The following is a 13,889-nucleotide window of genomic DNA, read 5'->3' as shown; positions in this document are numbered from 1 at the left end:
TCAAGTAGGAAAAGGTAGAGTGGCATCAATTTGAATGGATCTTTTCAATGTTTTAGGTATTCAGCAGAAGCAGAATGTTACTTTTAAATTAATCGTAATTTACAGGTGTTTGATAAAAGTTCAGACTGAACAATTTGGATGCTCTTTGGTGAATAAATCTATTCTTTAGAGTGTAATGTTTTTGTTGTAAAGATTTCTAAAGAGTTGCTGGCTTAGCTGTGTTTCATCCAAAGGTATAAACAGTGGGGAGAAAGTAGATGGGTTGGTTTGCTTCAAGAAAAGAGCTTGTAATTGAACATTGAATGTGGTAGAAAATTGTGTGTTAAGCTTTTATGTGTAACCGCATCACCTTTTTTTCTGGCAACATTTTAGCCCATTGTTCTGGGGCCTGAGGTTGTATGACATGTTGGTTTTGGTTTTTGTTTTTTTTTTTTTCATTTTCTGGTGTAAAAGTCCAGTTCTGGTGCAGCTTACAGTGCAGTGGATTACCTGCTATGTTTCAGTGAAGTGAGCACCTTTGTGAAGCCCGTACTCAGTTGTATACTGGATGTTTTGGGTTTGGTTGGTGGGTTCATTTTGGGCTTTTTGGGTTTTTTGTTTTAATAGACAGTATCTAGATTTATAACTTAAGCAAGGATGTTGCAGTAAGCTGTTTGGTCTTGCAGTTGATGCTTTTGAGATCACTTGCTGGTTATGGGTAAATTAATCTGGGCCCATAACTTGTGAAATTTGGAGAGTTTGTATCTTGCTTCTGACATGCAAACTCAAGATCTCCCCTTAGTGTGCTTTACCAAGGCTCTTCAAAGTGAAAGCAGGTTATGTAGGTTAGGAAGGAGTGTCTCAAAACAACTCTATGTAATTATATGTTCAGTTGAGGCAATTATTCTTTACAGTAAGTTAAAGCACAGTGTGGACAACAATACTGAAATGTTGCTTCCCTCAGGAAGACAGTGTTTTGTGAGGTTTGGGGCAAGGGGGAGAGATGTGTGGCTGTGATGTCATGGTTCTATAGGCACTAGTGTATGGACTACAGACCCAATTTTAAGTTTTTATTCTGGGGTTTCTGTTTTTCAGGCATTGGTTCTTCTGCTATTTATTCTTTGATTAGACATTTATTCTTTCTGTGTGCTTTTTATGCTTGCTTAGAAAATACTCTCAGCAAAGACGTAAATAAATACAGGGAATGTCATCAATTCCTAATTTATCAAGTATAGTTATGTACCTGATAAGGTGTTCAAAAGAATAACCAAGGTGGTAAAATTGGATTGTTTGCTATGCACAGAAGGATCCTGTTAAGGAATGTTGTGAGCAGGAAAAATCTAGAGTAACCAGTAGCTGGAGTTCTTTATTTAGTAAAGAAGGTTTTGAGAATTAGGACTGCTGAGTGCACTGATTAAAGATGCAGTGATTCCGAGATCAGAAGGAATGTTTTCTCTGCTCTCACATTAAGTATTTGTAAAGCCTGCTTCTGTGCTGTATGAGAAAGTTTTGCTTAGTGTGAAGTGTATTTACAGACTGTTTGGCAAAGCTGCTAAAATCTGAGAAGGCAGTACTGAGCACATGCAAACAGCAGTCTGTTATCTGTGTGCATCATCTCTCTTCCAATCCTCCCCATCCTTCACAGCCTTTCATCTTGGCAGAACTAGGGTAATCCTGTTTCAGGTCAGGATATGTGTTTGTCTGACATAAATGCTGATGTATGCTAAATTTCAGGCTTTGGCCTTTAGATCTGTGAGAGCACAGCACAAAGAGAGAGTGTCTGTCGGTTTGTGTGTGATCGTCTCTTCTCTTCCTGAGTCGCAGAATGTTGCTGTTAGGGGATTTTGAGTACAAAAGGCCTTTGGCTAAATTGACATACTAACCCTGAAAAACGCACTTGACAGTGCAAGTTGCAGTTGAAATAGTTGATTGTGACTTACATGTGATTAATTAATGCAGCTTCACAAGAAATGCTGGTCAGTCATTAATTTTAATCCGTTCTGGAATAGTCATCTGAGAGAATCCAAATTCTGTATTACAAGTAAAAGCTATATGTAATTAGAATGAGTTAACAGATTTTGTTTTTTTTAAAACGTTGTTTGTTCTGATTCTAATTTTGCTTGAAATGGAATATGGTCATCAATTCCATTCAGAGAATGGAATTTAATCTGGTACCTTTTTCTTACCTTGCATTACAAACCTCTCTTAATTACCGGTTTCTCATTGGCCCTTCATATTCATGCTGTCGCAACTGTTGGTGAATTTTGCATATGAGTGCTTGGAGCATTTGTCAGTACGAATTCTTGTGTTTGGGAAGCAGACGTAGAGTAACTAGTGAATGTTCTTTCTGCAGTACTTGATTATTTACAGAATAATCTTTGTTTTAAAGATGGGGACACCAGTGCAACAGAGAGTGGTGATGAGGTTCCTGTGGAACTCTATACTGCTTATCAACATACACCAACAACAATTACTTTAACTGCTACAAGAGTTACAAAAGTCAATGATAAGAAGAGGAAAAAAAGTGGAGAGAAAGAACAGAACATAGCAAAATGTAAAAAAGTAAGTGAATGTAATTTCTCTTATTACTTCGTGTTACAAATTGTAACTATGTGATATATCTTACCAAGAGACACTGATTTAAAAATCAGGCTATTTTACTACTTGGATTTAGCTTGAAATGTATTACTCTGCAGTATGTGATAACTTTTCCTGGCTGCCTGAACCCCATGACTCCTCCTTATTTCAAGTTAATATATCCTGCCTGGGCAAGTTCAGTTTTATAACTGAGGTAGAATCTCACTACAGGAATTGCATCTGGACCATTTGAAAAAGTTAGAGGTGGTGCAGAACAAGCTGTGGGATATCCAAAGAAGAATTCCTTGAAAGACTTCATTTGTGGTGGTTTTAAGTACAGAAATATTTGTCCTGATGTGACTCCATTTATTTGAGTAGAAATTGTGTGGAAGTGTGCTGTCAGAAGGTTAGCTGCTAAACTAATTAAAGAAGTACTGACATTATACTTTTTAGCTACAGATGTATAAACAGTATAATATATGTGAAAAAACATCTATGAAGAAGTAAAGTACATGGAACTTCCTAAACAAGTGGTTTTCACAGCCAATTTCATTGGCTTGGATGAGAATTTTGTCCTTTAAAACTTGAATGTCAGAATAAGTTATTGATGTTTCCTTTTGATTGAACAATTCTCAGTTCAGATCCATTGCCGTGTATTCTTCTGTGATCTCTGGTATTTTGGTTTGGATTCTGAAATTCTGGAGAATCAAGTTGTGTGAGGGAAAGGTAGAGGTACCCGACTACTGTGTGCTTAGTTTGCAATGTGAATTGGTTTCTAAAATATATTTTGTGAGGTGTGACCTCTTATCTTCTTGAGATTTCAGCAGTTTGTTCTTTTGTTTTCATCTTGCATGTTTAAATGAAAAGTTGTTAATCCGTTAGTAGGTTTTCAATTCCTTAAGAGATTGGGTATTTCCTCCAGTGAGTATGAATATCTAATTGTATTCCAGGCATTTCGGGAAGGATCCAGGAAGTCTTCAAGAGTAAAGGTAATGTGATTTTGTTTGGGTTTTGTTTCAGATTTTAGCTGTATGTTACATAATTAATAAGCACCAAAAGTACAATTGGGGCTATACACTCAGCACTACAAGTCTTTTCTGGTAACTAATATATTACATATACATCACAGTGATTTTAAATAAGGTATGACCACTATATCTCTGTCCTGCAAAATTAACTGAAGTAATTAGTGCAAACTTTTATTTCAAGAGCCAGTGGGTTAATTTGGGCTCGTGTGCTCTGTGAGGGAGTAAAATTGACTGAACACCTCATTTGAACTTAGTGACTCCAGCTTTTCATAATTGTTAAGCAGCAGAATAGTGAAATGGCTATATTGAATTTGAAAGCTGAGTTAATGGTTCTGCTCTCTCACCTGGTGGGACTCCTGTATATCTGGCAGGATTTGACTCACTGATACTGGCATAGTCTGAGGGAATTGTTTTGGGATGTCTGCTTTGTAAGATTTGTGTTACAGCAGTATTTAAATTCTCTGTGAAGTAAAAATGTGCATGATGTGAGAACAGGGTATTTCCATAGTTAATTCATCCTTGGTGTATACAAAAACAAGTGGGATGCAATTTACACTTCAGATGTGTAAGATGTGCCTTGCAAAGAGTGAAGATGGAATTGGGGAAGAAAAATCTCTTTATTTTTTGGGGTTTTTTTAATAAGGTGCTTGTAAGGTTCCACTGTTTTTTCATGGTTGTCTTAGCATCACACCTTTGAAATGCTGTTTCTGTGTGTGGTTTTCTTCATGCACAAAAGAAATGTAATCAGGTAATTTGAATTGCTGAACTACTTGTGTTTCATCAATGTTTAATAGTGTCTCTGCTCAGGTGGATAGAAAAGGGAGCGTTGGCTGGCTGCTGCTGTCCGTAAGGAGCTTTGGTTGGCTGCAGCCTGGCTGCTGCTTGTGAGGTCTGGAGGTACAATGGCACTTTCTTTAAAAGTGAAAGGATCTGAAGCACTGCAGAGGAGAATTGTATAGTGAGGAGCAGATAAGGAGTGAAAAATTTTACGTGCAAAGCCTATTGTAATATTAAAGTCAGAACCTTAATGTAGCAGGTGTACAATTAGAAAAGTTTAGTAAGTTACGCAGCAGAAGAAAAGATACAGCATGATCTTTGAAGGGGGAAAATCAAGTCTGTGTATTACAGGATAGAAGCTGGAGTTCTCTATCTTAGTATATGTTCACAAAAATTGAGTGGGCAGGGAGATCTGACCCTCCAACTCCTGCATTTAGATTCCTGATGCAGGGCAGTTGTGGGAGGAAACAATGTCACTCTCCATTCTCATCCTACTAAGAGCAGGGATCACTGTTGAGGAGGGAAAGTATTCCTGAACTTGGGTGATACTTACGAAGTAATAAAATTCTTGAAAGGACAAATGTAATGGGACTGAATTTAACTCAATGTTTTTAAGTAATACAAAGTTTTATACCAGACTTGCTAAAAATACCCAAACCGTTAATCAGTGGCCTACCTTCACCCATCATTTTGTGTCTTTACTGTAGAATTTTTTCTTTTTGTTTTTATATCTTACCTTCTAATGTCTGGTCACTTATTTCAATTTTTAGGGCTCAGCTCCAGAGATTGATCCTACTGACAGCTCAAACTTCGGATGGGAAACTAAAATCAAGGCATGGATGGATCGTTATGAAGAAGCAAATAATAACCAATACAGTGAAGGTGTCCAGAGGGAGGCACAAAAAATAGCTCTCAGATTAGGCAATGGAAATGACAAAAAAGAAGTCAGCACCAGCAGTCTGATTTTCAAACCTCCAGTAGAGGTAATGAGCTGTGCCTTGTATTACTGCATGCTGTGTTTGTGCCATGACATTGGATACCTTAAAAAAAATCTCAACCAACCAAACCATTCCCCCCCCAAAAAATAACCAAAACAAACAACAAACCACCTAAAACTAAAACAAACAAAAATAAACCCAGTAAAAGAAACACAGTAAAAAAGGACTTCACATTCACTTTTTGTTCCTAGTCTCACCAGATCTGAGCATCAGAATTTTAACATATTTTTCAGAATTTGTAACTGATATTTAAACATTCTGTACCACCCCAGTTATGTTTGCATTTTCATACCATTTATCCTAAAAAGCAGCTAAGGTGTTAGTCTCAACCTGAACACTGGGTTGCCCTTAGCCTGTCTCTTGACACACAGTTAGCTTTAATCAACTTTGCTGCTATTTCTCTGTGAGGGACACCCAGGGTGGTTATAGTAACAGAGTTGTTAAAACTGAATTTGTTTTTTTTTCCCCTACTATGTGTTCATTGTCTGCATTTTTGTAGGGTTGTGGTAAGTGTTCTGGATATTGATGGGTGGTGTTTCTGGTACTGAGTTTTTTTTTTTTTAATTTGTGATCCTGTAATTTCTAGCTTACAAAGAAATCGTGCAATGCCCTTTTCTAGCCTTACTTATCCGTAAGTTATCAGTTACTTACAGGCTTAAAATCAGAGCCATGTAAAAGTCTTTGCATTTTGTAGCAGAAATCTTGAGGAGTAGTTACTGTAGCAGATTAATGGAAGCATCTTTGCTTCTTTTTCTCAAAGACCATCATGGCATATGGGACACCCTCCTTAGAGGAAAATCCCTACTTACAGAGCCTTTTGCCTACATAGAGGCTACTTCCTTTTTGATTGGTGATGACAGTTATGAGAGGTGTGAGTTCACTAATTGCCAGGGTATGTATTGGTTTTTAATTAAAGCCATCCTTCCATCTAAAGATACGAAAATTAATTTGGAAACTCTCTCAGGATTTTTTTTTTTCAATTATGTTATTTCCCTGTTCTGTTTTTCCTTGAATGAACTCTGAATGTCATTTTATGTCTGCATGTTTTGTTTTGTTCAAAGAAATTGAAGCCTTTTGAAAGTGTTGTGCAAAACAGTGCAGCAATGCATCCTGGTCATGGTGAGAGCTAAGTGCACTAAAGGCTGTAGTGCTTGAACTGTGAGAACATGAGTATGTTGGTTTTCAGCCATGTCTGGAGAACTAGGGCCAAAGCATTCCTTGTGTCTGAATTGATAACTAGTAGCATTGCTAGGGGAGCAGGACAGCTTGGTCAGCTCCATCTGGAGGCTTAAATACTAAAAGGAGGGGTTTTTTCAGCTCATATAAAGTAGTTTAATAGTTGTGGAAGTGTAATCTGCTGTTAATAATGGAAAAGTAGTAGAAAGGGAAAATTCATAAATGAATCTATGTCTTTACAGAGTTACGTGCAAAAAAACAAGAAAATTTTAAAAGCTGCCAAAGACTTGCCTCCCGATGCACTTATTATTGAATACAGAGGAAAGTTCATGCTGAGAGAACAGTTTGAAGCTAATGGATATTTCTTTAAAAGGTTTGTTCATTCCTAATGTTTCACTAAAGTAATTGTTAAAATGGTGTTTGCCAAACTGTTGCTTCATGTACAAGTGGATCTTTGTTACTGTCCCTTTCTCTTCTGGATATCCTTACAGATCTGTTTAGGAGCTAGTTTTTTCTTTTTTGTTCCTCCCTGATTGCAGGATTCCTGCCTGCTCAGTTGGGTTGTTGTGTACCTTAAACCAGGAAATAGAAAGGGTCTGCCATCCGAAAATAATTCATATATGAATGGTAAAGGCTTTATCTTTTGTGAGAGAAATGGGTTTCAAGTCCATGAGAGTGGTAATAAAACTGGACACAGGTCATGTTGGAGCCATTTTACTGCCAGAGTTGTCTAGTTAGTTTACTGAGCTTTGTGTGACTGCTTCCTTCTTCCTGTGGATTGGTTTCAATGCTGCCACTGACTGCATGAACACACCTGCTTGGAAATTTGCAGAAGGCCTTTTGGAGGAGATAGAACACACAGCTTTTGCTTGGTAACGAGAGAGGGGTTCCTTGGCACTTGGAATAGCAGAACTTAAAGCATGAATTCGCTAAGTATTTGGAGTCCCCTTTCCTTAAGGAAGGTTGGTGATAGTGGTTCTGCAGTGTATTAGGCAGGGATGTGGTGGTCTTCTTTAAAAATTATTCTGTGAGACATCCAAGTTTCTGAGTTTCATTTTGGGGCCTGTCATAAGAAAAGTTTTCAGAAGTTTGAAAAGCGTTATCTGTGCATCTTCCATGTCTAGTGCTCTGTAAGTGTTCTCCCTTTAGATCCTATGCAGATGATACAGGGCTGTAACTCCATCTTGAGGTTTTCTGAGAACATATTGAGGAATATAGCTGTTCAAATCATGAAGCTTAAATACAGACGTGTCCTTCTTAGATTAAGATGTTAGATCATGTTACAAAGCTGACTCATAAGGAGAATAAGCACTATTTAACATCTTCAGAAATTACAAAATTCCCGGTTTTCTTGTGTATTTTCCAGGCCATACCCATTTGTTTTGTTTTACTCCAAATTCCATGGGCTAGAAATGTGTGTTGATGCAAGGACATTTGGAAATGAAGCTCGATTTATCAGGCGTTCGTGTACACCAAATGCAGAGGTGAGCATATTTCGAAAGTTAAACTAGGTTTTAGTTACTTAGGAATCTCCTTTTCCTTGAGATTCCTGATAACCTGAGCAATCCCTACAATTTTTATACAAGAACTTGAAAGCAATTCATGATAATACAATAACATTCTCTTGACTATAGGTGAGACATGTAATTGAAGATGGAACAATTCATCTTTATATTTACTCCATCCATAACATTCCAAAGGGAGCAGAGATTACCATAGCATTTGATTTTGATTATGGAAATTGGTAAGTATTTGAGAATGCTGTTCTAAAGCACATCTAATGCTCATTAAGTTACTTTGCAAATCAGGATGGCTTTGGTTTTGAATCATTTACTTTCTTGCATGTTTTAATAACACAAGGTTCACTGTATTTACAATGAACAGTGTGTGTGTGGGCAGAGTTGTGTTTTTATTTCTGCATTTCTGTAGCCTGCTCTTAAGCCAGCTTGGATGCAGTGCTGTGCAGGCATGCCTTTGCTACTTGACCTGAACTATGTATGACCACAGAGCACGTGTGGTACCCAGCATGGCTTCAGACTCTTACTGTTAAAAGTAGACATACTCCTTCTAAAAATACATAGTGGTTTTGTTTAGAACCTGAAACAGCTGACAGTCCCTTTCAGTTGAACGTGTTTGAATTAACGTTTCCTGTGTGTCCAAGTGGAGTTTAAAATCGTGCAAAGTGACTCTGAGTTTGGTGTGCTTGTGCTGTAAGTTGTGTCTGCCATCTTTGCATATAAAATGAACTCATGACTTCCATGTGTCTGTTTTGGTTGGTTGTATTTCCACCTAGGATTATATTCAGGTTTTAAATGTCTTTTGCCTTTCAAACAGAATACTAACCTTGAATTTAAAAGAATTCTGTGTGACTAAGCTAAAGAAGTCAAAATTTCAATTAACCACTAGATAAGGTTTTTGAATTGCAGTAGTGTTGTATGTTGTGGAGAAAACTTGAGTCACCTGCATTTAACGTGGTGGGTTTGCATTATAGCAGATGTTTAATGTGAAATACCAGTGATTAGGTACTGAAGGGTCTCATTGCTGTACAAACTAATCAAATGTGCCTTCTTACATTTAATTACTTGCAGTAAATACAAAGTGGATTGTGCTTGCCTCAAAGAAAATCCTGAGTGTCCAGTTCTGAGACGTTCTGAGCCTACGGAAAACATCAATACTGGATATGAAACTAGAAGGAAAAAGGGAAAGAAAGAGAAAGATGTTTCAAGAGAAAAGGAGACTCAAAATCAGAATATCACCTTAGATTGTGAAGGAGCAGCCACCAAAATGAAAATTGCAGATAATAAACAGAGGAAGCTCTCTCCCCTCCGGCTGTCCATTTCCAATAATCAGGTACTGACACAAAGATTCTCAGAAATAAAAGCTTTTAAATGCAGGTACTCTCCTTTTATACTAAAGGAACTTTAAAGTACAAATCACTGAAAAGCAATGTGGAGATTCCTGGAAAGAAGGAATGATGGATAAGCTGTTTACAATTTTATATATTATTTTCAGTTTTCCTTAATACTTGGTTGTAATTAAAGATATGTTGGACTTTTTTCCTCTGAATGTCTTTGACTCTGATGTGAAGGCCTCGTGTCATGGTTTCAGGAGCTCCCAGTCCATCCTGAGGTGTTTAGTTTTGTTTAGTTTGCTGGTGTTACTCAGAAGTATTTTTAACGTAGCAGTACATAGGCCTGCTCTTGAAACAGAACTCTAGCCCAGAATGCTGAGGGTTGACTGCAGCTCCATTTTTAATGGAGCTCTGCAGCTCTGTATTCAATTCAGTTGGGAGAAGGAAAAGTTTTCTTGAAACTAAACATACAGGTAGTATGGTAAAGCTACCTGGTAATGTACTGTGACAGTAAATTTTAAATTAGTCTTTTTTTTTTTTTAATATGACAGTTTGAAAGAACTATTGGGAGGTGTCCATAACATAAATTACTAATTTTGCAGAGCAGCTATTAAAGATAACAATCTAATTACGTTGAATGGTTACCTTAGTAACTGTCTATATTTCTTCATTTTGAGGGTGGTAGGGATGCTTTATTTATAAGATGGTTTTTGCTGACGATTTGGCGGCAGAGTAAAGTGAGTTATTCTGGGAGGGAGCAATTCCTAGTTCTTTTAACATCATTTTAGGACTGAAGGAAATTAGGTAAAAATGAGCATACTGACACCCAGGTTTCCTAAGATTATAAATTCTTCTGGTGTGTTAGTAGCTAAATAGCTTAAAAATGCCTGGAAGTCCAGAAAGTGTGCATGTGAGTTGCAAATTATGGTTTCCAGAGAGGTAGCATTTAAACTTTCTCAAATTACTTTTGGTAAGTGTTTTGTGTCATACCAGCTATCAGTTCTTGAAAATATATGGAATCTTCTCCTGATCTTTTAATGTACTATACAGTGCTTATATAGAACAGTCACAGGTAAACTTGTGTTGTTTTTCACAACTAAAGAGTAGGAATTGTGGGAAGAATAAAGCTGTTAAAAGTACATTTGCATTTTCACTTTCTTTACAGTAGCATCATAGGTATCACCCCAGGGAAAAAGCTACAGATTGCCTGGTTTCTATGTTTAGATACAGATTTTAAGACAAACTTTAAATCTTTTTCTAGTCCTTTATGTAGAATTGAAATTGCATATAGGACTATTGAACACTTAATTATTTTTGAAGTTACGCTTTCATGCTTGTTTTTTCTTTCAAAACTGAAAACATTGGTTAGGTAACTTCTGTGTTTCCATATGGTATGGCATTGTCATTAGATGATATAGTGATATATGATATAGAGAGTTTAAATGGAAATTGTGACTTCAGTTGAATACACTGCTGAGCTGAGAAAAACAACTGCATAAATAGTAACATCAACTTTGGCATTCATTCTGTTTTGCTAAAACTAATACTATTTTTTGTGGGTTTATAACATAAAGCTCCAAACTATTTAACTGATTATAAAATGATTAGAGCAGTGGCCATTGTTAACATCCAAAAGTTTCCTTTGGTTCGAAGGTTTAATTGTGGTACTTCTTTTTGCTTGGTGGGATGAGGGAGTAGGGATGGAGCACTTCCATCCTGATTTGTTGGTTTGGTTACTTTGGATATAGAGATCTGAGGATTCTTAGTTCTGTATAGCTTTTGGCTGACTTTAGTTTGCAAGAGGAGTAGAACTTCTATGAAACAGTCATTTCCATCTTCTAGGAGCCAGATTTTATTGATGATATAGAAGAAAAAACTCCCATTAGCAATGAAGTAGAAATGGAATCAGAGGAGCAGATTGCAGAAAGGAAAAGGAAGATGGTAAGTTGGGAAGCAAGTAGCTGCCTAAAAGGCATCATTAAGGCTTAGTGTGACACCTGCTCTTCCCATGCTAATTGCTGCCTTTTTGTGGGCTTGTACAATCTGCACATGTGCAAACTCGGATCCTTACATGAACTTACCCTTAAAATGCAAGGCTTGCTATTTGAGAACAGTTCATCTGGGTTCATCACTGCATTCTGACAAAAATCTGCTTTTATTTTCAATTGTATGTAATTTTTTTAGTGTCTTTAGATGATCTCAGCAATGCCTGTTTTAGGTCTAATTATTTGCTCTATTATTATTGCTTGCTATTTGTAATGGCCATTTTTATAGATAGCATTGGGAATCAAAATTTTCCCCTATTTTATTTTAATTCCCCACTTGAATAAAAAGTCTCAGAAATCCTAATTTTCAGATTCTGGTAGAACAGTGTTAGTAAAAGTATCATCTTAAAAAGTGCTTTTTTTTGTTAAGTATTTGAGAAATTAAGCAAGTTCCTAAATCTAAAGTAGCATTCTCTTGTTTGTCAGGCTGGTATGGATGCAAGCCTTTCTTCAGAAGTCTAGGATTTGCAGTGATTGTAACATTAATTAATGTAACATTAATTGTAACATCCCTTTAATCTGAGCTTCAGCTGAGCTTAATCTTCATGTCAGACATACACTGAACATGTTTTAAAGTACTTAAAAATAGGAGAGTGAGTGGTTACATATTTACATGTATGAAAGATTATGACTAAAACTGATCATGATTGTTACATCCATCAGACGAGAGAAGAACGGAAAATGGAAGCTATCCTGCAAGCTTTTGCCAGACTAGAAAAAAGAGAAAAAAGAAGAGAACAGGCTTTGGAAAGAATCAGCACAGCAAAAACTGAGGTTAAATCAGAATGCAAGGAACCACAGATTCTCAATGATGCTGAATTTATTCAGGTAGTTATCTGGGGCTTTATTTTAAAGCAGCTTTTAACAATGCATATTTTGTCAATTTGGATGGTGAGGTGCGTATTAAGATGTATGAATTTTTTTTTTTCATCTCGACTCAAATATATGTGATTGAAATCTATTTGTTTCGTTGACATTATATTTTATTAGCTCCTGAACTTTCTCCAGGTAAGATACATATAGAATTCTTCAATGAAGAATTTTAGTTATATGAATTTATGCAAACATGCAGACACACACACACACCAGCTGTGTAATTCAGTCTGTCTTTGAAGTTCAGGGTGGAAGTATTTATCAGTGTTGACTTTAGGCACAGGAGGTGGCTGTCCTTAGGCACCCTCTGTAACCAGTGGAGAACAATTTGTTTCTTCAGTGGGTTTTTCAGGAGTACACAGTATTATAATATTTCTGTTATTTTAAAGGAAATGAGTTAGTAAAATCTATTCTTTTTCTGAGTTCTTGCAGATGATACTTAATGTTTTATAAACAGTTTTTAACTCTGTTGTTAGTGGATGCTTCTCAGTTTGCAAATACTCATATAATGATTCTCAGTCCAGGTTGTTTCCCTGAGCTATGTGTGTCAGCCTTAAGTACCTTTTGTGACACAGCTAAACACCTAGTAAACTATGAATTGCAGCAAGAATATTGGACTAAAAGATATCATGATCTAAGCAGTTGATTTCTATCGTATGGATGAAGGAATGTCAGTTCTTAGGCACATCTGTCATCATCTGATTGGTGATGTGTGTCAGTACTGCTGATGACACTGCATGTTCTTGGTAGGAAATGACAGGGAGATCCTGTCATTTACCTTCAAAGAGGGGAGAGAAATTGTAGTTCTGACAACAAAAATGAGAATGAGACTTTTAGGACCTGTAAAAGAAGAGGGAGCTGACCTTTTTTTTCATTCCTAAGAAAGCTCTAAATGCATATGAGATATGTTTGCTAGACTTCTGTCTTGTCCCAGGAACCGGCAAAAGAAGAAACTGCCACCAAGCCCACCCCAGCAAAAGTTAATAGAGCAAAACAGAGAAAGAGCTTCTCCCGGAGTAGAACTCACATTGGACAGCAGCGCAGGCGACACAGGACTGTCAGCATGTGTTCAGATATTCAGCCCTCCTCTCCTGATGTGGAAATAACTTCACAGCATAACGAAACTGAGAATGCAGCACTGGTAGCTGAGCCTGAAACAGAAACTGTTGTTACAGAAATGGTTACTGAAACAGAAGCTCCAGCACTTAGTAAATGCCCTACTAAGTATCCAAAAACAAAGAAGGTAAGTCTCTTGAGGGATAGAGAAAAGATGGACTTTAACACAGTTTTCAAGAAGTTACAGGCTCTTTCATCAATATGCAACTGCATGTATGATTTTTAAAAAACGTTTACTCATTTGTTGAAAAATCGTCATTCACTGGTAGTAGATTAAAATATGTATAACATCCTTTGGTGGAAGTTAGTTTGGATTTAAGACACTTTGAAAATACATCTTCAGAGCTATTTTGGCACAAAATGTTTTCTAATTGGGCTTTCTGAATGGATTGAAATAATACACATAACCAAAAGCTGAATTTAAAGAAAAACCCAAGGAAATAAAAGTTGCCTTTCTTTCCTTTGCTCA

The 13,889-nt window shown here is 36.8% G+C and overlaps 1 protein-coding gene across 7 annotated transcripts in view; it reads left to right on the top strand.

Moving 5' to 3' along the window:
* The window catches only part of KMT2E (lysine methyltransferase 2E (inactive)), a 56,835-nt gene that overhangs the window by 29,676 nt on the left and 13,270 nt on the right, over window positions 1–13,889 (top strand). For 6 of the 7 annotated variants that reach the window (XM_062491626.1, XM_062491627.1, XM_062491621.1 and 3 more), the window contains 10 exons: window positions 2,369–2,541; window positions 3,507–3,545; window positions 5,132–5,344; window positions 6,778–6,908; window positions 7,902–8,019; window positions 8,170–8,279; window positions 9,124–9,385; window positions 11,229–11,327; window positions 12,095–12,259; window positions 13,239–13,547. In XM_062491626.1, coding sequence (XP_062347610.1) covers window positions 2,369–2,541; window positions 3,507–3,545; window positions 5,132–5,344; window positions 6,778–6,908; window positions 7,902–8,019; window positions 8,170–8,279; window positions 9,124–9,385; window positions 11,229–11,327; window positions 12,095–12,259; window positions 13,239–13,547 — 1,619 coding nt within the window. The remainder of the gene's footprint in view (window positions 1–2,368; window positions 2,542–3,506; window positions 3,546–5,131; window positions 5,345–6,777; window positions 6,909–7,901; window positions 8,020–8,169; window positions 8,280–9,123; window positions 9,386–11,228; window positions 11,328–12,094; window positions 12,260–13,238; window positions 13,548–13,889) is intronic. The other variant, XM_062491625.1, reaches the window with a different exon arrangement.

This window comes from Cinclus cinclus, chromosome 4 (assembly GCF_963662255.1).
Source record: "Cinclus cinclus chromosome 4, bCinCin1.1, whole genome shotgun sequence".
NCBI classification, from domain to species: Eukaryota; Metazoa; Chordata; class Aves; order Passeriformes; family Cinclidae; genus Cinclus; species Cinclus cinclus.
The sequence above is the reverse complement of the archived record's forward strand: the minus strand, read 5'-3'. Positions and strand labels throughout refer to the sequence as shown.